The following is a 26,998-nucleotide window of genomic DNA, read 5'->3' as shown; positions in this document are numbered from 1 at the left end:
ATTATAGACAAAATGGAAACATCAAGAAGTGTGCAGATCTTGATATAAAAAATGTTTCTGTAATGTAAGAACCACACTGGATTAATGCATTCATAATTATACAGCTCCATTAAAGATTCTTACATATGGTTTATTACTATTGACACTTTATAAAATTCCCCTTTATAAGGACATGTTAAATTTAATAGGCTAAAGAGAATCACAATGTTGCAGATTGTACACACAATAGTTGTGCATCTAACAATAAAGAGGCCTTGAAAACTGTATTTGTCTATAAACTACTACTGCCCTTTGGAAATAAAAGCTCCCTCGTTACCCCTGGGCTACTTTCCTGTGACACACAGTGCCACAAATATGGTGAAAATTAAGTACTAAACATAGTTTAAGATGAGTTTTGTATATTTGTTTCTATACAATCAGGAGAAAAGTGATACAATTTGTATCAACAAAAGGTCATTTCTGGTTATTTGAGGCATTGCTCTTAGCTGCTTTGGTTCATACACTTTTTCCGAGGAGAGAAGAATGGCAATCCTTTCTTAGAAAGTAAAAAATACATATGCTATCTTAAAAAATTCCCCTGCTGGGAGGAGCTTACAATTCTTTAGCATTTTAAACATGAACGTGTTCCAGATAAACTGCAGCTAATAAGATGTGTCCTGTGCTTCCCTGTGAACTGGGCAGCTCACGGACACTGCAGAGTCATTGGCCAGAAGATGATCTAATTGGTAGAAAGGCATCAGAATAATCTGAGATTGTCAAATACCCTGATTTAGTCAAGGGGCAGATTTAGAAGGTCCAAGAAGCTGAAGGTATGAAGTGATGCTCAGGCGAGAAAGCACTGCAGAGACAACTGTCGGTTTGTATGGACCTACCTGGTAGAAAATACTCTTTATCAGTAGACTGGGAATGGAACAACCAGCGGGTCGGAGGACATAACTGGGAAGTTGTGACTAAGGGAATATGGTTTAAGATGTACTATTCATCAACTTTCACAGAGAGAAAGCTGGAAAGCAGCATGGAAGCCGTTATTCAAACCACCAGAAACAACCCTGACTACAGCCTCACGTTCAGAGTGTTTCACAGGAAGAAACATTTATAGGCAGTATTACACGTTCTCATGAAGAAACAAAAGGCCACAGCCAGGCCTTCTCAACTCTCATGAAAAAGGACTGTAGAAGTTAGTAAGTTCCAGCCTCAGAAATTGTGAGCTGGGCATCGTTCAAAATGTTGAAATATACAATGGATTGAGAAAGGAGGGCTCATTTACTGCGATCTTAAAACAAAACAATGACTGCCTCTTGTAGAGGCGTGTTGCTACAAATGACTCTACCCAGAGTAAGATTCAAACTATGCAAATCGTGCTACCTGACCCAAAAGTCATAACCCTCTTTAATATTGACTACATCTCAGCACTACCTACCACCCAGTGCGCCCACCCTCTCTGCATGGATTCGAAGTGCATAGCAGAGCACTTTCCCTTTGGAAGCTGCTCTTTTGCCACCTAGAAAATACCCTGGTTTTGTTTCCTGGAGGAATTCTGCTCTACCAATGACTGATCTTATTGCTCAAAGGGTGGACAACAGGAGAGGGTGGTGTACATGATTATGCACACTCTTTCACGACACTTTGTCCTATAATGTTGAATTGGTCAAAAGTTCCAACTCTGTAATGCCATCCCTCCTGGGATAAGGGAAGTAGATTCTGGTAGTAAGTCCCTTGGTCCTGGTCCAGCTCTTTAGCGCTTGTGTATAATATACATACATACTAAGTGTTGAATATGCACTTAGAGTACCTCCTCTATAGAAAACTTCAGCCTGACCCCTAATTTGCTAAGGTGAAGAGATTTGAAAGCTAAGAATGGTTAATAAATGTGGTCAAGTAAAATATAAAAGAAATACGGCTGCTTTACTCTGGTGCTCAAGAAAGCAAAGTTTAAATGTTGACATGTGATTTCACTTTTGAATCAAATTGAAAGTATAAAATGTGACAAAAATCATCGAGTTGTATTTGTGATCTATACAGGTGTAAACTATAGACTGTATAGAGCTTACAGTCTTCTTATCACGATAAAAAAGTTGATAACAGAGATACAAACACATCTCAAACCAAATGTATAAATTCATACATGCAGTAGAATTGCTAAGAGGATTCATCTATATCTTTAGAAGTTTCAAATGGGCCCCTATACTTGGCTAAAGATATTGAATGATCAGATACCCATGCAATAAAATCTGTGGTTACTTTTAGTTTTAAATATCTCTATTATAAACCCTTAAAAGGTTAATTCACAATACAATCTGATCCTCATGTATTTGCTCTCTAAATTGGACAAATGATCCATACTTTATAATATGGAATATGTGACTAAGCAAACCCTGGTAGCTGGGTGTGGTGGCACACGCCTTCAGTCTTAGCACTCCGTAGGCAGAGTGAGTTGAAGGCCAGCCTGGTCAACATAGCAACTTCAGGAAAGCCTGTGCTAATAGGAGAGACCCTGTCTCCAAAAACTCAAAAAGAAAACAACGGTAATGAAATCCCTTGGGATTTCTTGCATTTAGACAAAACCTGGGTTTTGTCCTCTATTACCTCCACACTTCAGTGGAAAAGGGCATGGGACACTGGGCCAGAGAACTTCGGGTTGTATCTTGACTTGGTCATTTACTAGCAGTGTGACCTTGGCAGGTCTGCTAACTTCATCAAGCTTCAGTTTCCGTCTCTATAAAATTAGATGTTACCAAGATCTACCTCACAGAGTTGATATGGACTAAAATGATATAAACACTCTGTAATTTGAAAAGTACAACACAAATTATTACTTATTAGAATTATAGTGTCATGTATTATTAGTATTCATATTTATGTAAAGGAATAAGTCCTTTGTGTCATGTCAACGTGCAGCCCGAAGTTTGGCAACAATCAAGGCTGCCAGTTGCTGTGCATCTGCTGTGTGCGGATTCTTCTCCATCACTGCAAGAACAATGTTAGACGGGAAGATGTTGCAGAGGTTCTTGTACGTCTGATATTGGTGCTCTGGTATCACATGCTCCCTGGCATCATTGCACATTCCAACCCAAGGATTCCTCCAAAGCTGCTCCATTTTTTCAGGCATGCTCCTTACCATGACTGGTTCATAAGATGGTTGCATGAGGCTGTTACCTAAGGGATAGGAGTGGTATCCATAGGAGTCAGCTGTACAGGGCAATGGGTCCCAACTAGCATGCTGTTCCCTGCACAGAGGGGGCCGCCGTTGCCTCATGGGGTTGCTGTCATAGAGGCGGGAGTCAGAAATGCTATCCATTCGAGTCATCACCAGAGCACGGCCTGGCTGGGAGGCTCCCACAGGATGGAGATTGGGAGGCATGGTGTAGTCTCCAGGACAGCTAGAGTGTGCTCCAGTTGCTGAGTTCTGGGTATGCACAGCTAAGTGAGGGACTGACTGCTTGTGTGGTGCTTGCTTGGAATCTTCTGAACCATAACTTTGCACTCTAGCTAAGGCTTCATGGTAACCATGGGAAAACGGCTGAAGATGGTTGTGAGATGCTGAGCGGTGCAGCTTCAAAGTGCCTTCGGGATGGGCATCAGCTACAGCCAAGTACAAGTTGTTGTAAGAGGAATAGTTGTCATTCCTGGTATGGCTCATGTGACTGTCGGTACAGAGGCTGGGATTCCGAACATATACCCCCTGGTTTGCTTCAGTCATATAGTACTCATGATTATGCATGCTGTTGATGCTCACTTTGGAGAAGTCGCTTAACACTGAATAGTAGTCATGGTCCCCCATCGTCTCAAACTTTGGGTATTGCTCAGTATAGTTAATAGGGGTGCCATGGCTGTTGGTAACCAAGATGGGGGGGTATTGCATGCTGACCATGTGCTCCAAAGAGGCCTTTTGATGGGGGAAATGGGAGGACCCTGGCACTGGGCTGCTGGCTGAACGGGTGTTGAGTGCACCCACTGCATGGCTTTTGGGGGGAGGGATTGTAGGAACACTTAAAGCGGTCACAAGTGAAGGGACAGAACTGGCCTCAGGTTTACGCGCAATGGGCAACCACTCTTCAGGTTCCGCAGCCACAGACCGGATGCTGGGATCCGATTGGCGCTTGGAGGCCACACGTTTGACCTCTGAGGTTATCTCACCTTTGGCTGTAGCCGTCCCTGTGCCGCACTTGGCCAGGGTGTCTTCGCTCAGTATTTTCACTGCGGACAGTTTGGCACTGATGCGGAGCTCATCAGCCACCGAACGCTGGGGCTGGTTGGCCCGCTCCGGATGATAGTATTTGCACTTGTGGCCGTAGGTGCATTTTTTGCCTGAAAAATAATGCCTTGGGGTAAGACTCTCTCTCATAGTGGTGTAACCCTCTGTGCCAGAAATTGTCCTAACATTCTGGTCACTCAGGTTAGGGTTAGACTGTTCGGGGTTAAGGCAGAAAATTAATTTTCCACAAAGATGAGAGACAGACAACACCGAGGAGTCAGCACAGACTGTGAGGGAGTGGGAGAGAGTTGAAAGCTTCGGAGGAAACTGCAGGATAAGAGCTAAGAGCTGAGCAGTTAGTTGACTAGGCTGAGGTGATGGCACGGAAAGCAGGCTGACAGTGCAGAGAGCGCATGTTTGGAGGCCAGGGAGAAGTGGGTTTCAAGGCCAGCTATGTCCTTTACTGACTGTGATATGGCCAAGTGACTCTTTTCTAAGGCTCATTTTCCTCTTTGGTAAAAAGGTTCATAACCAAGCCTATAGTACAGGATTCTGGTAAAGATGAAATGAGACAACACACATGAACATACTCTGATTTGAACATGATTCGCAGACAAACAAACAAAAACACACCCACCCCTCAACAAGTGATTCTTCAACAAACGCAGACACCCTAAATAGCCCCAGACCCAGCAGTTCATGTTGCTCTGTGAGGCTCACAAACTTCGTATCAGGGGGATTTGGGTAAGAGCACAAGAACACTTTTTTAAAAAAGTACTTAGAAGTACAAATGAAAATGGAATGTGAAGTGCAAATCAGAAGAAGATGGACAATCAATTGACAGAGGGTATAGTCACCTGCCTGAGGAACATGACCTTGTTTAGCGTCAACCCTTTGCAATGGCCCCTTCTGCTTCCCGAGGCTATATAATTTCTGCTCATCCTTATTCCTAGCAACACCATTCAGGACTTGGGCATCTGGAGCACATTTTCCCAAGGGACAGTGTGCTATGTTAAGTGACAGCTAATCTCCTCTTCAATCCGAGTTCCTTTTTCCCTGTGCAGTTTCTAAGCTGTCTCTCCATGTACCTAGCTGGGAGTACATAAAGACCCAGATGTTCATTCACGGAAAGTGGATGAGCCAAGATTTCTCTCTTGAAAGAGAAATGTGGAAAGGAAAAGCATTGCAGGAATCTGTATGTTTCCCTTCGTATACAACTCAACTCTGTCTGGACGTACTCACCATAAGGACAGGGTTGCTTTTTATGCTCAGGAACAACAGGTCTCTTTCTTAAGAAATTCTCAAGGCTCGGACCATGGCGTCCTAAAGGGTCATCGGGAGGCATGAATCTGAAAGCAAGCCACCGAGACGTGAATTGTTTCCTACTGTCACCAGCACGCTTGTAAGGGTTCAGGCCTGCCTTCTCCCCTGGCCGCCCAATTGTTACAGCATTCTAATGGTGCTTTCTACCCCTCAGCTGTCTAACGACGAGCCATTGTTTCTTCCCTTTCTTTCTACTTGATTACACAGGAAGGATGATCTCCGTGTGCATCCTTCTTTCATGGTCTGTCTGCACCAGTCATGCTGCCATGAACGGCGTCTCCCCTGCACACCAGCCACTTCCATATCTTTGTAGATTTTCTCATAGTGTTCCTTTCACATGCCATACCCAGCAGCCCGCTTTATTCTGTAGAATTCTTTTCAAGAGATAGAGCAACTTTTAGCATCCTGCCATTATTTTCTCTCTCCCCTATCTCTCCCTTTCTTCTCCTAGTCTTTAAGTCCCTTGAGGGTGAGTCCTGCTTCCTAGTCAATCTTTTATCTTTGTAGCGACCAGCAGAATTCACGGTATAGAGTAAGTGTTCAGTATACGTTAATTGAAATGTAATGCATTACTCCTGGAAACTTGTGATGAACTCTTTAGAATTTACTAGAAAGAAACTCACTTATCATTCACAAAAGAATACATCAGCAACCGCTCCTCTATAAACTTCTTCCATTCCGGCTTTTCAACTTGAAGGTCTCGGTAGTTATCATTGGACACAATGATGCCATCGGAATCAAAAGCCAATTTGACTATGAACCGGTCATCATAGCAGACCACCCTTCTGCCTTGGACCCTTCGGGATGGTGTGAAGACGAGAATCTTTTCCTTCTCCAGTTTACGTAGAATATCTTGATCTATCAAAATATGTTTATGCCACATAAATAGAAAACATTTTTGGGAATGAACAATGTTATCCCCATATTATCAAAACAAAAGTTAGTACTAGATAAATCTTTTATTGTATTTGGAGAATAAGTGTGCTACTTCTCTAGCTGTGACATCAAATAGAATTGTGACTTAGATAAGTCATCTTCTATTTCAGACTTTAGTTTTTCTTTCAGTAAAATTAAAAAACAAAACAAAAAACCCTAGATTCAGACACTAATTTTTAAAAACTATCTATCACAAAGAGAAAGAACTAACACTTACTAACTCTTGATCTAACATTCTTTTTCTTTTTTGTTTGAGACAGGGTTACTATGCAGCCCAGGCTAGCCTGGGACTTCAAATTCTTCTATATCAATGTCCCAAGAGCAGTGATAACCGATGTGTACCAGCACGCTCAGCTAACCCTAGCATTCTTGATTTTTGTTTTGTCCTTTGTCTGAAGTATGGTATTTTTTTTCCTGTGGTGGTGGGGTTGAAACCCAGAATCAAAAGCATGGTAGGCAAGTGCTCTACCACTGATTTCTATCCTCATCCCTAGCTTCTTGACTGTTTGAGTTCAAAAATAGCAAAGGCTGTGTCTGTTAGGAGAGTAAGTCATCGCTCATGGAGACTTTCAGTTTTTACTGTTTCCTGAAAGACAAAATGAAGGTGGGACAGCAAGCAATATTACTTAAGCAGTGACTTTCTTCTTCTTCCTTTTTCTTTAAAGATTGACTTATTTATTTATCCACCCATCTATTTATTTGTTTGTTTGTTTGTTTAGTGTGTGTGTGTGTGTGTGTGTACCATGACATGTGTGAAGGGATCAAAGGGCAACTTGCAGGAGTTAGTTCTTTTTCCATTATTTGGTTCTCAGGGACTAAACTCAGGTTGTCAGAGTTGGCAGCAAGGGCCTTTACCTGCTGAGCCCTCTTGCTGGCCATTTTGGGAAGAAAATTTGCTTACTAGGCTTGACCAGTGCTGAGAAGCACTCTTACACTGGGCCTGGGGACTGCTCTGCAGATGTAGACAGCTCTAGGTAGGACTCAGCCACCCACTCACTGACAGGACTTTCGGAGTAGTTCCTTTGGAAATGCAGTGCCTGCGCTGTCTGCATGAGGTGCACATCACGATTCTTCTGGAATTTAGGCACCTTTATGCTCATGAGCTCTTTCTTCCATAGAGAAATATTTAAAAATTCATTTTAGAATTTGGCTACTATAAAGACAAATGTAATCCAATTAAGTGTGTTATTACACATTCATTGTTATTCTCTATTTCATTCTTATGTGAAAAGAACAAAACAAAAACATTTCTGTGGAGATTTAAAAAGTGTGATCATTTCTAGGCTCCGAACCTTCTTTACCTCAGACACAGATTGTTTCTTAACTTCCTTTGGCTGTTTTCTCTTCTCTGATAATTTGTAAACCCCACATTTGTTTCTTTGATACAAAAATAAGATTGCATATATATGTATATATATATATATCATGTAACCTTTAGTTTATTGAAAAAATCAGTCATATTCATAAGCAGACTTATTCCCTAGTGTCTGAAACTTATTACCAGTCAGATTGCCCTGGTACTCACTATATGGCACAGGTTAGCCTCAAACTCATCTTCCTCCTGCCTCAGTCTATTGAGTATTGGGATTTCAGGTATGCATCACCATTTCAATAAAAATAATGTCCTTTTTTCCAATTATGTGCTTCATGGTTTTCTAAATTGAAGTTTTTATTTAACTATCACATACCACAAAACAAGCATGGCTTCATAATGGATCACTTTATAAAGATACACTTACTAAATACATTTTAAGCAAATTTAACTTAGAAAAGCAATTATCTAAATTGAGACCATCTGCCTCTCTCCAAACTATCTTTTCAACTTTGACTCTTGAGGAAAATATTTTTTTTATTTGAAGTAGTACCTGTAATTGGTGCATCAGGGCGGGACTGCTCCTTTCTCCATGCGGGTACAAATACAGTGATATCTTTATGGCCTTTGTCTAGAAACCAATCCACAGCAAGTTGTATTCCTCTGCAGGAGAATTCTTCTTTATTTCCATGGCTTCCGAAACAATACAGAACAAGAGAGAAAAGGATCAATAATAGACAGCAAAAAGAAACACCTAACCAGCTTTTTTTGTACAAGGTTACTCTATCTATCTATCTATCTATCTATCTATCTATCTATCTATCTATCTATCTATCTATATTAAATCTTTACATTGCTTTTGGTAATTTTCATAATATTAATTCTACCCATGCATGAGCATGGGATGTCTTTCTACCTTCAGCTGTTTTCCTCACTCTTTCTTCAGAGATTTCACATTTTCATTGTGGAGGTTGTTCACGTCCTTGTTTAAGTTTATTGCTAGATACTTTGGGGGACTACTGTGAATGGTACTGTTTCCATGAGCTCTTTCTCAACATTGATTCTTTTGGGTCTATAAAAAGGATACTGATTCTTGTAAGTTGATTTTGTATCCTGATACAAAACTACAAATAGTTGATTATTTCTAGAAGTAGTTCCATGGAATTTTTTGTTTCATATGTATTCTATCATATCATTTGCAAACGGGGCTAATTTGACTGCTTTTTCTAAATTCCTTCTCTTGTCTCAGTACCCTAGATAATGCTTCAAGCACTACCCTGAAAATGAATGGAGGAGTACTACTTTCTAGGTCTTGTTTTCAAGGGGATTGCTTCAAGTTTTTCTCCATTTAAGAAGATGATGGTTGTTGGTTTGTCACATATAGCTATATTACTTTGCAGTATGTCCCCTCTGTCCTACTCTAGGAATCTGAGTAGCCAAAGTAATTTTCAGCATAAAGAACATCGAGAAAATTAACATTCTTCATTTAAAGATACATTACAGAGCTACAGCATGACAAATCATAGCAATGGTACAAAATAGAAGACCCAATTATGAGTGCATGTAACTACAACCATGTGATATTTGACAAAGATGCCAAAAATACACAATGGAAAAAAACAACATTTTCAACAAATGGTGCTGGGAAAACTGGATGTCTACATATAGAAGAATGAAATTCGACTCATATCTGTTACCCTGAATAAAATATGAGTGAATCAAAGAGAGCTCAGTGTGAAATTTGAAACTCCTAGAAGAAAAAATCTATGTACTACTCTACAAGCTATAGATATTGGAAAAGATTTCTGAATAGGACTCTGTTTGTCCAGAAATAAGGCCAGGAGTAGACAAATGGGACCTTGTAAAACTAAAACACATCTGTACAGCAAAGGAAGTACTACAGTGAGGGGAAAGCTCACTGGAATCTTTGCCATCTGATAGAGGATGAAAATCTACAATATATAAAGAATTCAAAAGGCATAGTCAATAAAACAAGCAACATGTTTTTCTTAAAGAGGGCTATGAATCTAAACAGAGTTTACAAAAGAAGAATATCAATGAGTTAAAAAGATCTCAAGAATGGTTCAATATCTTTAGCAATCAGGGAAATTTATTTTTTTAATTTTTTATTTATTTTGTTTTTTTGTTATTACTTAAACAATACCAATCCAAATTCCCACTCCCTCTCTTCCTCCCAGTCCCCTCCCTATCTCTCCAAAGATCCTCCTCCCTATCCCTCCAACAATCAGGGAAATTTAAATGAAAATTTCCTAGAGTACCCCCCTCATCAGTTAGCATGGCTAAGATCAAGAAAACACTGAAAACCAATACTGGCAAGTATGTCAGGAAAGACGACCCCTCATTCACTGTTGGTGGGATTGCAAATTGGTGCAGCAACTATGGAAATCAGTTTGGAGAATTATCATATAACCCAGCAACATTTATTCCTTGGCAAAGGACCAAAGGACCTGACATCCTACTTCACAGATATTGTTCAGCAATGTTCATTGCCAACATATTCACAATAGCTGGGAAATGGAAACAACCCAACTGAGCTTTGATAGAATGGATAATAAACACGTGGTAAGACAGTATAGTATTCAGCTGTAAGGTGATGGAGGAGTGTCTATGTATTACTTTCATTGGTTAATAAAGAAACTGCCTTGGCCCTTTAATAGAACAGAAAATTAGGTAGGTGGAGTAAACAGAACAGAATTCTGGGAAAGAGAAGGCAGACGCTTCAGGCAGTCACCATACTGCGTCGCCATGCCTCTCCTCTCCAAGATGGATGCAGGTTAAGATCTCTCCTGGTAAGTGACCACCTCGTGGTGCTATACAGGTTACTAAATATGGGTTAAAGCAAGATGTGAGAAGTTAGCCAATAAGAGGCTGAAACTAATGGGTCAGGCAGTGTTTAAATGAATACAGTTTCCGTGTAATTATTTTGGGTGTAAAGCTAGCCGGGTGGAGGGATGCAGCCCCACTGCTCCTTCTACAGTAAGGAAACGTGAAATCATGAAAATTTCAGGTAAATAGACAGAAAATGTAGAATTATATAATTATATTTACAGAAAATATGATGGTGAATGAGGTAGTTCAGACCCAGAAAGACAAACACCACGTGCTCTAGCTTATTTGTGGATCTTAGCTATAGCACTTTAGATGTGAGTATAACAGCAGATACCAGAAAAGTTTTTTAAAAAAAAGGACCATAGGGGACTTTCGTAGACAGAGGAATAGTAGAACACAGGTGCTGTGAAGGAGAAATGGGGAAAATGAGGGTGAGGGAGGAGAGAGGGAACTACAAAATGAGACAATCAGGATTATTAACACTATTAAAACAGGATGTTTGAAAAGCCATAGGGAATCATGTTATTTTATGTTTACTTAAAATTACACATGTAACTATATGTATAACAAAGTAACAACAATTAGGGTGGCATTAGTCTGTAACCCCAGGGCTTGAGGGCTTGAAATATTTGAATCCTGGGGGCCAGTCAATTCAGCCAAAATGCTAAGTTCTGGGTTCATTGAACAACCCTAGGTAAAGAAGCAATTAAAGAATACAAATATCAACTTACAGCCTCCACATACACCCACACGGGCAATGTCACCCACCCACACACACATCACAACATATACACATAAAGGAACCAGTTGAAGCAGGGGAGGAGGTATAGGGAAGGACAAAGGGTGATCAGAAAAATAATGAGAACGAGGAGTAATGCATGTGTATGAAGATACCATGATGATGGAATCTATTTCTCCAAAGAATGTCATCAGAATGTTGAGAGGGAGAGCAATGCATCTGTACATTACTTCCAGTATAGCCATCTTCACAGCTCTGATGTTGCTGATGCAAGAAGGCATGTATTTCAGTCGTCTAGTGTCTTCAACTTTCTTCACTGTTGACTATAGAGCACTATCACTTTCATGGTTATGTGTACTTGGTCCTAGGTACTTTGGGAGCTATTGCAAATGGAATTATTTCACCTATTTCTTTTTCAGTATCGTTATCATTTGTTAAATAGAAAAGATACTGATTTTTCTATGTTGATGTTAACCCTGTTTTGTTGAAATAATTTATTGAATCTAAGAATTTTCTAATAGAGTATATGGAGTTACACACACACACACATCTGTCACTTTTCCTTGGCTTGTTTCTCTAGCTAAGGTTTAATTACGGTGGAGAGAAGAAAGTATACACTCTTGTTCCTAATTTTAGAGAAAACATTTTGGCATTTTCCCTATTTATTGTAAGACTTGCTACAGATTTGTTGTATATACACTTTATACTGTTGAGGTTCATACTGTTATTTTCTAGTTCCAGGGCTTTTTTTTCTCACAAAAAATGTTGAAATATATCAAAAGCCCTTTCTTCCTCTTCAGATGATCCTATCTAATTTCTGTCTGTGAGCCTATGTATGTGTTGTATTGCATTTATTTTATTATTTTTCAAGATATGATCATTTATTTGTTACTCTTAAAAGAGTTTTAAAATTCATCTATTTATTTTACATCCCAGCCACAGCCTCCCCCATCCTCCACTTCAGTCCCTCTCTCCCATTTCCCCCTCCCACCTCCAATCCCTTTCTCTTCCATCTCCATGCAGGAACAGGCAGATCTCCTATGAGTATCAACAAAGCATGGCATATCAAGTTGCAGTAAGGCTAAGCACCTCCCTATGTATTAAGGCTGGGCAAGGCGACCCAGTATGAGAAGTAGGGTCCCAAAAGTCAATAAAAGAGTCAGAGACACCTCCTGTTCCTGCTGTTAGGAGTCCCACAAGAGGACCAATCTACACAACTGTAACATATATCCAGAGTACATAGGTTAGTCCCATGCAGGGTCCTGAGTTGTTGATTCAGTCTCTGTGAGCCCCTATGGGCCCAGGTTAACTGATTAGCCTTCCTGTGGTGTCCTTGACCCCTCTGGCTCCAACCACTCCTTTCTCCAACTCCTCCACAGGATTCCCCAGCTCCACCTAATTTGGCTGTGGGTCTCTGCATCTGACTCCCTCAGTTGCCTCTCTGATTCTCTCTCCCCAATAGCAAAGTTGAGAACACTCGGATTGGCATCCACAGTGCACGTGTGAACAGACTTATGCTTCCTCTCTCTAACTTTCCATGGCTTATAAAGCAAGAATTTGCCTTACTCTGCTTACTTCTTAGGAAAAAAAAAACATTGTTTGCCACTACCGGTCTGGAAAACATAATCCATGCATTCTTCACCTAGGGAAACAGCAGCATTGTGCACATGTTAGGCAATGCTTACATCCGGAAAGTAAACCAGCTTAGTCAGGTAAGACTATCTTTTTACGTGTTGAATCCAGTTTGCAAGTATTTTATTGGGAATATTTGTATCAATGTTCATCGGTGTTGCTGTGTTGTCTAGTTTGGGTGCCAGGGTAATACTACTTTCGCAGAATAAATTTTTTTAGCATGTTTTCTCTTTTGCTTTTATAGAATAGTTTGAGAAACATCCATCAGTAGTACTTATTATTTAATGATTTGGTAGAATTCATATTGAGCCTGCCTAGTAGCGAGCTCCTCTGTTGAGAGATTATTATTTTTTCAGTCTCACTGCTTTTTATGGAACTGTTCATGCTTCTTTGTTTTAATAGTTTTTCATTTTTATGTCCTTCTTCTCATGATATATACATTCATAAAATATATCATTTTAACATCTGCAAGTAGGTCAGTGGCATTACGTGCATTTGTAGTGCTGTGCCATCATTGTAACAGTTATGATTACCATATTTACCCAGAGTTTTCTTTTCAAACTAAAACTCTATTTTAAATAATGTCTCCACTTGTATCACTCAGCTCCTTGTATCTCTTGAGAAAAAGCTTCAAGTATGTGAAGTGACTTAAAACTAAGATAATGAAAAAGGACAATTCTTTTAGTTGTTTTCAGTCATAAGAAATAAACAATATCTCAATATACTGATGAAAATATTGGCTGTAGATCATAATCTTCTCATTTAAATTTAGATCTTTGAGAACTTTGTACAATCCATCTTGATTATATACCCCCATTTTTTGAAGATCCATCCTTCCTTCCTTACTCACCCAACTTTGTGTACATTTTTATTAATCCATTAAGTACAGATTATGCTGCTCATATATTCTTGGATGGTTAGTCTTAACTGGAGTTTGGTCTTCTCACAAGGGGCTATACCCCTAAAAAAATAAAGTTTTCCTTTCCCAGCAGCTATCAAGTGCTAATTGTAATGATTGTTCTGTCTCTTTAAGAGACAAGCCACACCCACTCCCTCCCCATTTGCTGAGGCAGGCTGATCTTCAATTTTTAGCCTCAGCTCTCTCTCTCCCCATCCCTCTCTCAAAGAGGCAGCTTCTGCCTCTCTTCCCACTTCTCTCCTTCTCCCACTTCTCTCTCTCTCTCTCTCTCTCTCTCTCTCTCTCTCTCTCTCTCTCTCTCTCTCTCTCTCTCTCTCTCTCTCTCTCTCTCCTCTCTTCTCCTCCCTTTTCTCTCCATAAACCCCTAAATAACCTAACTCTGCATGGTATGCCTATCCATGTCTATCCATGTCTCTGTCTCTTGCCCGCCCACCACGTGTCTCCCTGCCTGGGACCAGCCACCACTTGGGGACCCAGTTCGGCAGCCATCTCTGCCTGCTCTCAGGGCCCGCTGCCTGCTGCCACATGACCCGCTATCACTGCTTGGGGACCTACAGCATTTCTGCTGCCTACTGCTGCTGGGAATCCTGCAACATTTTTAATTTTTCCATTACACTAATGACTGCTTATCTAGGAGTGGGACTTAGTGAACTCCCCTCTCCGTGCTAGACATTTGTCATGCTTTAACTTGCGTAGATCTTGTGCATGTTGTCTCATGTTGTCTCAAGTGCTGTGAATTCATATGTTCAAATTCCCTGAGGTGTCCAGAAAATGATTTCCTTGTAGACATCCACCACCTATATTTTTTACATTCTTTCTGTGATGCTCTCTGAGTTTTAGGTGTGTATGTGTGTGGGTGTAATATAGATATCTCACTGAGGTCTGACCATTCCACAGTCTCTCATTCTCTGTACCTTCATCAGTTGTGTGTCTCTGTGTTAATCACCATCTACTAAAAAAGCTTCTCTGATGAGGATTGACCTACATACTAGCCTATAGGTATAATGGTAAATCATTAAGAGTCAGTTTAATATTATGTTCATGTAGGAAAATAATAAAAGTACCTTCTCCCTTAGGATCTTTGACCTGTCCTTCAGGTTCTAGACCCCAATAACATGCAAGAAATGGGTTTCAACTTGTGGAGTAGGTCTTAAATCCCTGCGGAAAACGGTTAGTTACTCTCCAAACATTTGTGCCACTATTGCTTTGGTAAAAACATCTTGTTAGGCTTGCCATTTTTGTAGCTTGCAGAATAAACTACAACTGAGTAAAACTGATAATCGCTTTCCTTTTGTGGTAACATGCATATGAAAGCTGGCCAGTATGGATAATGCTTCCAGGTCAGTAACAACTTCTTTTCTCCATGTTCAATGACTCAGATGTATGGTGTGTTTAGCAATAGGGTCTTACCATAAAGTTTTGGAAGGTAACCAAGAGCAGTGGCAATTATTGTTATAATTATATTGTTTGAGGTTTCCTGAGACCTCATTTGACAATAACTCCTAAAAAGTGATTAATTCTGGGCACTGTGTTTTTAATTTGTAATCCTGTACTGTCTAGTAAGAACATTATAAACCTTTAAACTTTTTATATATGTGTATGCACAGATTTTAGGGAGATTCTACCATAGAAGGTCTCCATAGAATTTTCTGAAATGTCATTAGTGCTAGTCTTAATTGGTTTTTTTATTGCTGTGAAGATAAATCATGACCACAGCAACTCTTATAAAAGAGAACATTAATTGGGTCTGGCTTACGTTCAGAGGTTTAGTTCTTTATCACCAGGGCAGGAAGCATGGTGGCATGCAGCGAACATGGTACTGGAGAGGTAGCTACATCTGGATCAGCATGCAATAGGAAGAGAGAGAGAGAGAGAGAGAGAGAGAGAGAGAGAGAGAGAGAGAGAGAGAGAGAGAGAGAGAGAGACTGGACTTACCTAGAGCATTTAAAACCTCAAACCCGTAACCAGTGACATAATTTCTCAAATAAGTGCACACCTACTTCAACAAATCCAAGCCTCCTAATCGTGCCACTCCCTATGGGCCTATGAAGGCCATTTTTATTCAAAATACCACATTCCACTCCCTGGCCCTCATAGGCTTGTAACTACAGCATAATGCCAAACTTCATTCTGTCCAACTTCAAAAGTCCCTATAGTCTATCACAGTCTCAACAATGTTTAAAAGTCCAAAGTTCAAAGACTCATCGGAGAATCATGCAATTCCTTAACTATAACTGCCTATAAAATCAAAATAAAAAAAAACAGATCACACACTCCCAACATATAATGGCACAAGATATACATTACTGTTCCAAATTGGAGGACCGGGAGCATAGTAAGAAAATACTAGACCAAAGAGAGATGGAAAATCAGCTGGGCAAACTCCAAACTGCATCTCCATGTCTAATGTCAAAGTGCTCTTCAGATCTCCAACTTCTTCCAGCTTTGTTGACTGCAGCACAATTCATTCTCTTGGGCTGGTTCCACTCCCTGTTAGCAGCTCTACTCAGCAGGTGTCCCACAACTCAGCATCTCTAACATCTTGCGGGCTCCAAGGCAATCCAGGCTTCACCTTCACAACTTCACGCAATGGCCTTTCTAGGGACACTCCTGATATATGCCTGGCCCCAGCACCTTTCCTTAGTCACAGAGGGAGATTCCATAACTCCTTTCTTCTATCCTTGACTCTAAACCCATAACCATGTGGCCAAAGATGCCAAGTTCTGATCCTTGCTGGGGATGGAACATTCCTCCATTGTTCAAATACATTTTTTGCCAGCTTTCTGTTTAGATAGTTTAGCTTAACTGCATAAACTTGGCTGTCCTGGAACTTACTCTGTATACAAGGCTGGCCTTGAACTCAGAGATCTGTTTGCCTCTGTCTCCTGAGTGCTGATATTAAAGATATAGACCACCATGCCTGGTCCTGAGTTTTTCTTTAATTCATTTTCATTTTTCTCTGAGTCCTTTGCACAAGCTGGAAGCTTAGCTGGGTTGGTCTTGCTCTGAGGTCAGCATTCTCTTTATTCCACTTAGCATCAGGCCTTTCTTTAATATGTTGATAATTCCTGGTCCTCCCTTTCTCCTCCAACTGTACATGTTGTACTCTTTCTTGCTCAGCTTGCCACTTTTAATTATAGATCTGCATAAGACTGGCCACTAATAGCCACACAACAGAGTCAATGGTAGGTTGTTCAGAAATGTCCTCTGCCAAAGCTGTTACTCTATAACTTTTCAATTTAGCCTCAGGCAGATTCTTTAAGACATGGGCATAAAGCAGCCAGGTTCTTCACCAAAATATCACAAGAACAGTGTCTAGGCCACATATTAATACTATTCTCCACTGAAACGTCTTGAGCCAGGCCCCTACAGTTCAAATTACCCTCACTACCACTGTCTTCCATGTTCCTACTAGTATGGCCTAATAAGGCCTACTTAAATTGTCTGCTTGTTTTTCTAGTCCAAAGTCCCAAAGAGTTCAATATTCCTCCAGATGGTTAGGCTTATCATAGACATCTCCTAGTCTCTGGTATCAACTTTTGTCTTAGTTAAGATTTTACTGCTGTGAAGAGACACCATGACCACAGCAACTTTTTTTTTTTTTTTTTTTTTTTTTTTTTTAGGTTTTTCGAGACAGGGTTTCTCTGTAGCTTTGGAACCTGTCCTGGAACTAGCTCTTGTAGAACAGGCTGGTCTTGAACTCACAGAGATCCACCTGCCTCTGCCTCCCAAGTGCTGGGATTAAAGGCGTGTGCCACCACTGCCCGGCCGACCACAGCAACTTTTACAAAGGAAAGCATTTAATTGGGGTTGGCTTACAGTTTAGAGGTTTAGCCTATTATCATCATAGCAGGAAGCATGGTGGTATGCAGGCAGACATGGTGCTGGAGTGGTATCTATCTCTGGACCAACAGGCAGCAGGAAGAGAGAGTGACATTGGACCTGGCTGGAGAAACTGAAACTTCAAAACTTGCCCATGGTCATACACTTCCTCCAGCAAGGATGCACCTATTCCAACAATGCCACACCTCCTAATAGTGCCACTCCCTATGAATCTACAGGGGCCAATTTCATTAAAACCACCACAGTTATCCTTCCTCATTTCCCCTAATCTACCCCACTAATTATTCTCTCTCTCCTCTCTTGAAGTTGCCCCTACTATGGCCCTTTATTAGTTTCTCGACTTCTATGGGTATTCCAAATGGAAAACATGCATCTGAAGATTTCAAGACTAACACCCACCAACGAGAGAAAACATATGTTTGATGATTTTATATCTAGGTCTGGGTTTCTTCACTCAGAATGAATGTTTCCAGATCCATCCATTTACCTGACTGTTAGATTTTTGTCAACCTAACACAAACTAGAGTTAGCTGGGAAGAGGGAACCTCAATCAAGGAAATGCCTCCACAAGCTTGGCCTATAGACCATTTCTTGGTTAGTTTTGCTATGGAAGGATCTAGTCACCTGTGGGCAGTGTTATCCTAGGCTGTATAAGAAAGCAAACTGAACAAGTCATGTAGAGCAAGCCAGTAAGCAGCATTTCTCTATCGTCTCTGCTTCAATTCTTACTTTTGGGTTCCTGACTTGTTTGAGTTTCTGCCATGACTTCCCTTAGTGATACATCTGATCTGGATCTATAAACCAAATAAACTCTTTCCTGCCCAAGTTTCTTCTGGTCATGGTCTTTATCACAGCATTAGAAAGCAAACGATAATGCACGTGCATTTCATAGTTACATTTCTTAAATTGTTGACTAAAATTTTATTATGTAAATGTATCACATTTTCATTATCCATTCATTAATTAATGGAGATCTAGACTTTTTTCATTTCCTTACTTTTATGAATATAGAAACAACAATGAATATGAATGGGCAGGCATCACTATAGTAAGATAGAGCCATTTCACATGTAGCTCAGAGTGGTATAGCTGGTTCATGTGGTAGAACTTTTTCTTTTTGAGAAACCACCCCCCACATTGATTTTCAGAGAGGTTGCACCAGTGTGCACTCCCACAAGCAGTGAATACATAACTTTCTTTCCCCACATATATGTCAACATTTGTTTTCTGGATCTTAGCCATTTTGATTGGGTTAACATAAAAAATCCAAAGTAGTTTTAATTTGCATTTAACTGATGGTTTGGGATGTTGAAATTTCTTTAAATGTTTCATGTTTCTTAACCATTTATAATTCATCAGTTGAGATCTCTCTGGACAATTCCCTGATCATTTAAAAATTATTTTTAAAATCTCTCTCTTTCTCTCTCTCTCTCTCTCTCTCTCTCTCTCTCTCTCTCTCTCTCTCTCTCTCTCTCTCTCTCTCTGCTTGCCACACATGTATGGGTGCCTGAGGAGGTCAGAGGCTTCAGATCCTCTGCAGGTTACAGGTTTCAGTGAGCCACCTGATATAGGTGTTGGGAACTGAGCTCTTTTCCCCTGGAAGAGTAATATGTGATCTTAACCACTAAACCATCTCTCTTGCCCAAAGTCCCACTTTTAAATTGGGTTATTGGTTTCCTATTAGTTTTTTGAGTTGGTTGTATATTCTAGATACTAACCCTCTTTCAGATGTATAACAAGTAAAATTTTCCCCCATTCTGCAAGCCACCTCTTCATTCAAAAGTTGATTATTTGTTGCTTTACAAAAGTCTTTTCATTTCAAACAGTTTTATTAGTAATTGTTGGTTTTAATGCTTGTGCTATCAGACAGAGTCTTATTCAGAAAGTTCTCTTTTGTCCCAGTAAGTTCAAGTACATTTCCTACTTTCTCCTTTATCATATTCACGGTTGTGCTGGTTAGTTGTACATCAATTTGACACAGGCTAGAGTCATTTTGGAAGAAGGAACCTCAATTGTGAAAATACCTCTACTAGATTGACCTGTGGACAACTCTGGTTTGTTTTTGTAATTGATGATTATTGTGGGAGATCCCAACTCATTATGGGCAGTGCCATCCCTTGGTTGGTGGTCCTGGGTGCTATAACAAAGCAGGATGAGCAAGCTATGGAGATCAAGAGAGTAAGCAAAACTCCTACATGGCCTCTGCATCAGTTCCTGCCTTCAGGTTCCTGCTCTTCTTGAGGTCCTGCTCTGAGTTCCCTCAGTGATGGACTGTGGTGTGGAACTGTAAGATAAAATAAACCCCTTCTCCCATAAGTTGCTCTATTTCATGGTGTTCTACAACAGCAATTTAAACCCTAAATAAGACAAAGGCATCAGGTCTTAAGTCTCTGAGGTCCCTGATCCATTTGGAGTTTTGTTGGGGGGCAGGGGAAGAAGGATCTGTTCCTTCTATATAGTCAAATTGTATTCCATTTGACCAACATCATTTATTGAAGATTTTTGTCTTTCACTCAGTGTATTTGTTGGCTTCTTTGTCAAAAATCAAGTAGTTTTTAGCAGTTTTCATTGAACCAATAATTTACTTGCTTGATTAGATTTATTTAAAGACTTTTTTTGAGGCTACTTTGAATGGAATTGCTTCCATGGATTATTTTTACTATTGTGGCTCTAAAAATTTTAAATCAAGTATCTGATTACTTTTGCTCAGGATTATTTTGATTATCCAGGTCCTCTGTGATTACTTACAAATTTTATGTTTTATTTTTCTATTTTCATGGATTTCCACTGAAATTTTAAATGATATTGCATTTAATCCTTTGATAACAGCAATTTTCACGATATTCATTCTGCTATCCACGAGCATGAGAGGACTTTTGTTCTTGTAGCATCTTCTTCAATTTCTTTCTTCAGTGTTTTAAATTTTCATTGCAGAAGTTTTTCATCTTCCTGCTTAGGGTTATTTATAAATATTTTGTTTTTGAATCTATCATGGGTTGTATTCCTGATCTTTTAAAAATTAATATTTATTTATTCTTCCCTATCCTTTTTAGTTAATCTGATTAACAGTTTGCTGATCTTTTTTAATTGTTCTCAAATAACCAACTGTTCATCTCATTGATTCTTTGTATTGTTTTTGTTTGTATTTTATTGATTTTAGCATGGAATTTGATTATTTGTTGCCCTTTACCCTTTTGGGGTTTATTTCTTCTTGTTTTAGAGTTTTCAGGTGTATTGTTAAGTTACTAATATGAGATCTCTCCAGTGTTTTTTTTTTAATTTAGGCATTTAATACTATGAACTTACCTCTTTGAATTGCCTTCATAGTGTCCCTTAAGATTGGATATGTTGTGTTTTCATTTTCATTCAATTTTAAAAAGTTTTTAATTTCCTTCTTTAGTCCTGTCTTCTCCAGTTCTCCATTCGGTAGTAAGCTAGTCCGTTTCCATGAGTTTGTATATTTTCTGCTTTTTTCTGTTGTTGATATACAGCTTAATCCATGGTTGTCAGATATTTTGCAGGGTATTAATTCATTTTCTTATATCTATTGATATTTTTTATATTCTAGCATGTGGTCAGTTTTGGTGAAAGTTCTATGAGTCACTAAAAGGAAAGTAAATTCTTTAGTGTTTGGGTGAAATGTACTGTAGGTAGCTACTAGGTCCATTTGTTTCATTATATTATCTAACTCTAGCATTTCTGTGTTTAGTTTTTGTCTGAATAACCTGTCTATTTGAGAGAATGTGGTATTGATGTCACCATCTTTTACTGTGTGAGGGTCAATGTGTAATTTTAGCTGTAATAGTGTTTCTTTTATGAACTTGGCTAGCCTGAGTTTGGTGCACAAATGTTTAGAACTGCACTATCCTCTTGTTGGATTTTTTATTTCAATGAGTATTTAGTGTCCTTCCCTACCTTTTTTTTTTTATTAGTTTTGACTTGAAGTCTATTTAGTAAGATATTTAAATACCATTGTTTGAATATTCTAATTTATCAACCTTCTTCTCAAGACTAGAGTTGTCTTCTGTGTGATATTGGCTAGATTTCCTTTTTTTCTCTTTTGTTTTCTTTTTTTTTTGTTTTTTTTTTTTTTGTTTTTCGAGACAGGGTTTCCCTGTAGTTTCTAGAGCCTGTCCTGGAACTAGCTCTTGTAGATCAGGCTGGCCTCGAACTCAGAGATCCTGCCTGCCTCTGCCTCCCGAGTGCTGGGATTAAAGGTGTGCGCCACCACCGCCCAGCTTCTCTTTTCTTTTTATAAAATTTTATTTAATTAACATTTTTCATTTATTTTACCTATCAACCACAGTTTCCCCTCCCTTCTCTCCTCCCACTCCTTCACTCCTTCTCCCATCTACCTCCTCCCCTACTGAGATTTTTATTTGTCTTAGTGAGCTAAGCTTTTCATACCAAAGTTTCAATTTAAAAATTTTAATATTTCAATAACTTTTTATAATTCCCCTTTCATATCTTATATTATTTTTGTACTACATCTATTTGTGTGTGTGTGCACGTATGCACGCGCGTGTGTCTGTGTTGGGGTACATGATTGTGGAGGTCAGAAGACAACTTGCAGGGAGAGATTGGCTCTCTCCTACCACTATGTGGGTCCTAGAGATTAAACTCTGGTTGTTAGACTTGGCAACAAGGTCTTTGTCTGTTTAATCATCTTGTTTGCCCAAATTTATTTTTTAAAATTATTTTGTTAGGGTAGCATAGAAAGAATTTAGGTTTCTTTTAATGGCAGCTTTATACATATGTATCATATTTTGTTCTCAAAAAGCCCCATCTAACTAACATTGCCTGTCCCCCTAGTTGATTCTGTTTCTTCTCTCTGTTAGTACCTCTTTCTAGTTGCACTTATATGTATCTACTACTCTATATTTCTTACCTTTTTATCCCCTTTCATGATCTCCTTTCTTCTTGTTTTACAAACTACAGACATACCACACATCCATCCAAGACAAAACACAGTATTAATAAAAAACTGACTTGCAAATGCCATGATTTTGCTTTTCATTATGGCTGTATATAATTCCATTGTGTATATGGAGCATATTTTCATTATTCATTTATTTGGTATGAATGTTATGGTTCCATTTTTGACTATTGTGAGGGATGCTGGTATAAACTTCATTGTCAGAGTATCTTTGTGGTATATTTACTTAGAATTAATCATTTCTTTAATTCCTTCAGCTGTCTGTCCTTTTTGTTTTAGTTAGGGTTTCTATCGCTATGATGAAACACCATGACCAAAAAGCAAGTTTATTTGGCTTACACTTCAACATTGCTGTTTATCACTGAAGAACAAGAACTCAAACAGTGCAGGATCCCAGAAGCAGGAGCGGATGCAGAGGTCATGGAGAACTTGCTTCCCATGGCTTGTGCAACCCACTTTCTTAGAGAACCCAGGATTACCTGCCCAGGGACAGTACCACCCATCATGGACTAGGCCCTCCCGCATCGAGAACTAAATGAGAAAATACCTTACAACTGGAGCTCACCAAGGCATTTCCTCAGCTGAGGCTCCTTCCTCTCTGATGACTCTAACTTGTGTCTTGTTGGCACACAAAACCAGCCAGAACACCTTCGTAGGTAAATTTGGCTGCTCTACTTCTTCCAAGCAGCTCAATTTGTCTGAAAGTGTCTTTTATCAACTACGGCGTATTTATGCACGGGGAAGGAAAGAACTAGTGAATATGGCCAGCTTAAGGGACTTTTTGAGAGATTTTGAGTTGTTTACTTTGTGATTTTAGGGAGCTTTCCTGCAAGATGGAATGTTTCATCTCCCTTTTAACATCCTGTGACGTAATGCATATTCCTCCAAGATGGAAGGTGTTTTAGTCAGTGCTCTAATGCTGGGAAGAGACACCATGACCACGACAACGTCTATAAAGGAAAGCATTTAGTTGGGGCTGTCTTCCACTTTCAGAGGTTTAGTCCATTCTCTTCATGGCCAGGAGCATGGCAGTGTGCAGGCAGACATGGTGCTGGAGAAGTATCTGAGAGTTCTCCATCTGGATTCATAGACAGAAGGAAGAGAGAGAGAGACTCTGGGCTTGGCATAAGCCTTTGAAACCTCAGAATCTGCCCCCCTCCATGATACACTTCCTCCAACAAGGCCACAGTTCCTAATCCTTTCAAATTGTGCTACTCTTAGATGACTAAGCATTCAAGTATAGGAGTTGCTCTCATTCAAACCACCAAAGAAGGCTTTAACCTCTAGTGGAGTATAAGTGATAAAAGCTCAGCACACGTGCTCAAGGTACTCAAGCCTCAATTTCCTGCACTCCTCCAAGAGTAAATATCAATTGCAGAAGCAATAAAACAAATCGACTGAAATACTCTAATAGTCAAATATAATTACTGCTTCAACTCACAACTTCTTATGGAATAGAGGAGCACAGATAGTATGGTGTGTATTCAGATATCGGTTATTAAGGTTAAGAACAAAGAGAAAACAAACAGGAAAACTAGCAATGGAATCTACTCTTTTCTATCTTCCAATTGTGGTAGTTTGAATAATAATGGCCCCCATAGACACATATGTTTAAATGCTTGGCCAAAGGGAGTGGCACTGTTAGAAGGTGTGGTCTTGTTGGAGGAGGTGTGGCTTTGTTGGAGGAAAGATGTCACTAGGGAGTGGGCTTTGAGGTCTCAGAAGCTCAAATCATATCTAGTGGCTCACAGTTCACTTCCTGCTGCCTGCTGATCTGGTTGTAGAACTCTCAGCTTCTTCTCCAGCACCATGTCTGCCTGTGTGCTGCTATGCTTCCTACCATGATGATAATAGACTAAACCTTTGGACTGTAAACTGCCCAATTAAATGTTTCCTTTATAAGAGTTGCCGTGATCATGGCATATCTTCACAGCAACAGAAACACTAACTAAGACACCAATGTTTCCTTTCTTCTTTGTAACGGAAATAGTATTTTTGCCACATTATCCAGTTCACAGGGTGACTGACCTCGGACTATCCCTTGCTTATTATCTGAAGATTGTAGCAACCGATGTATGGGTGTCATGCATTGCATTCTTCCTCCTTTGTTTAATTTTGATAGGTCATATTTTTTCCTAGAAATTCTAAATTGTTTCTTAAAAATATAAAATTTCAAGGTATTCTGATCCCCTAGATTTGTGAATCAATACATAAATACAATCTGATGAGTATGTCTGTGTTTAGTGTTGCTTATATGTATATTTTGTAAGGCTACTGCTTGACGTTGGATAACCATTTAGGGAGCTCATCTCTGGGGAAAGCTAATTCTCTTTCAGTAATTTTTAATTGCTTTGCAATCTTCATCTAGGGGTGGAGATCTATACAATTTCCCCCATCCATGTCGGCATGTTAACTGGTGGTGTCAATGTTCATGTCTTCTTTAAACAAACATACTGTTTACATTTCATGCATGTAGTTCCCTGTCATATTTAGGAGCCAACAATCCTGCAGCAGATTTCCTGGGTCTCTGGCTTTCACAATCCATCTTCTGCATCTTCCATGATGTTTCCTGATCCTTAAATTTTGGGGCTGAATTGTAGGATACCTTACTAGCTATTGGTTGACTAGATTTACAATACCAGCCATGATTTCTCTCCTATCGAGTGAACCTTAAGTACAATTAGGCAACTGTTGGTTACCACAAAGATATAAGTGGCACTGTTATAACTTTGGGGATATCTCTCCTTGTAGATCATTGTTGTAATTCATCAAAGCCACAGCAAGGTAAGACTACTGAATGATTTTTCCCTTGACAGCTTTCATAGCACCTTCTGGTATTATGAAGGGAAATATTCATGGGTGGAGTCTTTTGGCTCATATCCAGGTTGATTTATCTAAGAATCTTATATCTGAAGTGTGTACTTGGACTTAGTAAGAGGAATTTACCTCCAACTTTGGGAGGCAACAAAGGTTCAGCCCCAATATTACTACTTTTTTCCTATGTACCATCTTGGGTTTGGCCTTTTCTTGGTTTTCCAGTACCTTGATATCTAACTATGATATCTGAGTTTTCTCTGAAAACTTCATTAAGTACAGGCACCTATAAACTTCTAAAATATGAGTACTGTATCCCAAAGTTTCTGGAAAATTATTTTTCATTATCATTTCATTCTAGAATTTAAAAATAAGTTATCCCTGATTTCTCCAATGACCCAGTAATAACTCAAGAGCTCAATATTCAAATTCCTTATGTGTATATTTTCTATAGTTTCACTTACTATTATTTCTTAGTTTTATTCCACTATAAGATATATGAAATTATTCTGATTAAATTTTATGTTTTAAGACCTACTTAAATATCTAAAATGTGATATATCTTGGAAAAATTCAATGGATCGGTGAAAGAAGAGCATATTCCACAGATATTAAGTGAAATATTATTTTCAAGATTTCTCTTAATCCCTGTAGGTCTATAGAAAAATTTTAATATGAAGTTAGATTAATTTTTGCCTGAATGAGCTATATCTCTATGAGGGGGGTACTGGTATCTTCCACATAATTGTATTATGCCCTATTCGTTTCTTTATGTTCACTAGTGTCTGCTTTATGAAATTTGGTACATCAATGTTTGGTGTATGTGTGCTTATAATTGCATGTCTTCTTGATAGACAATTATTTCCATTAATATGTAGTAACCTTTTGTATCTCTTCAGATTTATTTTGATTTAATGTCTACTCTGCCAGATATAAGAACAGCTACTCCTTGCTTTCAGCTTCTGCTGGTATGGTATATCTTTTTCCATTTTAAAATATTTGCTATGTGTGGTTTTTCCCCAATAAATGTTTCTTACATATATCAGATAAGTGGATTTTGCTTTTAAATCAATCATTTATCCTACTCTTTATATTGGAGAGTTAAAACCATTTGTGTGTGTGTATGTGTTTGGAGGGTGGGTATTCACATGCCATATCATATACGTGGAGGACAGAGGCCACTTGCAGAAGTCAGTTATCTTCTTAAGCCATATAGATCTCTAAGTACCCCTGTATTAGATGTCTATATTCTTTAATAGATTTGGAAATTTTCTGCAATAATTTGTTTTTTAATTTTAAGGATATATTTATTTTATGTTTACATATTTTATTATCATTATTCCTGAGTCACATGCATGCCTGATATTTGTAGAAGTTGGAAAATGTCACTGAATCCTTGGAACTGGAGTTATGGCTTGTTTTGAGTCAACATGTGGTTGCTAGGAACTGAACCCAAGTCTTCTGCAAGGGCAACAAGTATTCTTAACATCTGAGACATC

At 39.1% G+C, this 26,998-nt stretch overlaps 1 protein-coding gene across 1 annotated transcript in view; it reads right to left on the bottom strand.

The window, feature by feature from the left end:
• Positions 1-2,887: 2,887 nt before the first annotated feature.
• The window catches only part of Zc3h12b (zinc finger CCCH-type containing 12B), a 29,975-nt gene continuing 5,864 nt past the window's right edge, over positions 2,888-26,998 (bottom strand). Inside the window, exons 2-5 of the mRNA XM_038317471.1 lie at positions 8,320-8,459; positions 6,142-6,376; positions 5,438-5,544; positions 2,888-4,308 (exon numbers count right to left, since the gene is read on the bottom strand). Coding sequence (XP_038173399.1) covers positions 2,888-4,308; positions 5,438-5,544; positions 6,142-6,376; positions 8,320-8,459 — 1,903 coding nt within the window. The remainder of the gene's footprint in view (positions 4,309-5,437; positions 5,545-6,141; positions 6,377-8,319; positions 8,460-26,998) is intronic.

This window comes from Arvicola amphibius, chromosome X (genome assembly GCF_903992535.2).
Source record: "Arvicola amphibius chromosome X, mArvAmp1.2, whole genome shotgun sequence".
Lineage (NCBI taxonomy): Eukaryota > Metazoa > Chordata > Mammalia > Rodentia > Cricetidae > Arvicola > Arvicola amphibius.
Note: the sequence above shows the minus strand (reverse complement) of the source record. Positions and strands in the feature narration are given on the sequence as shown.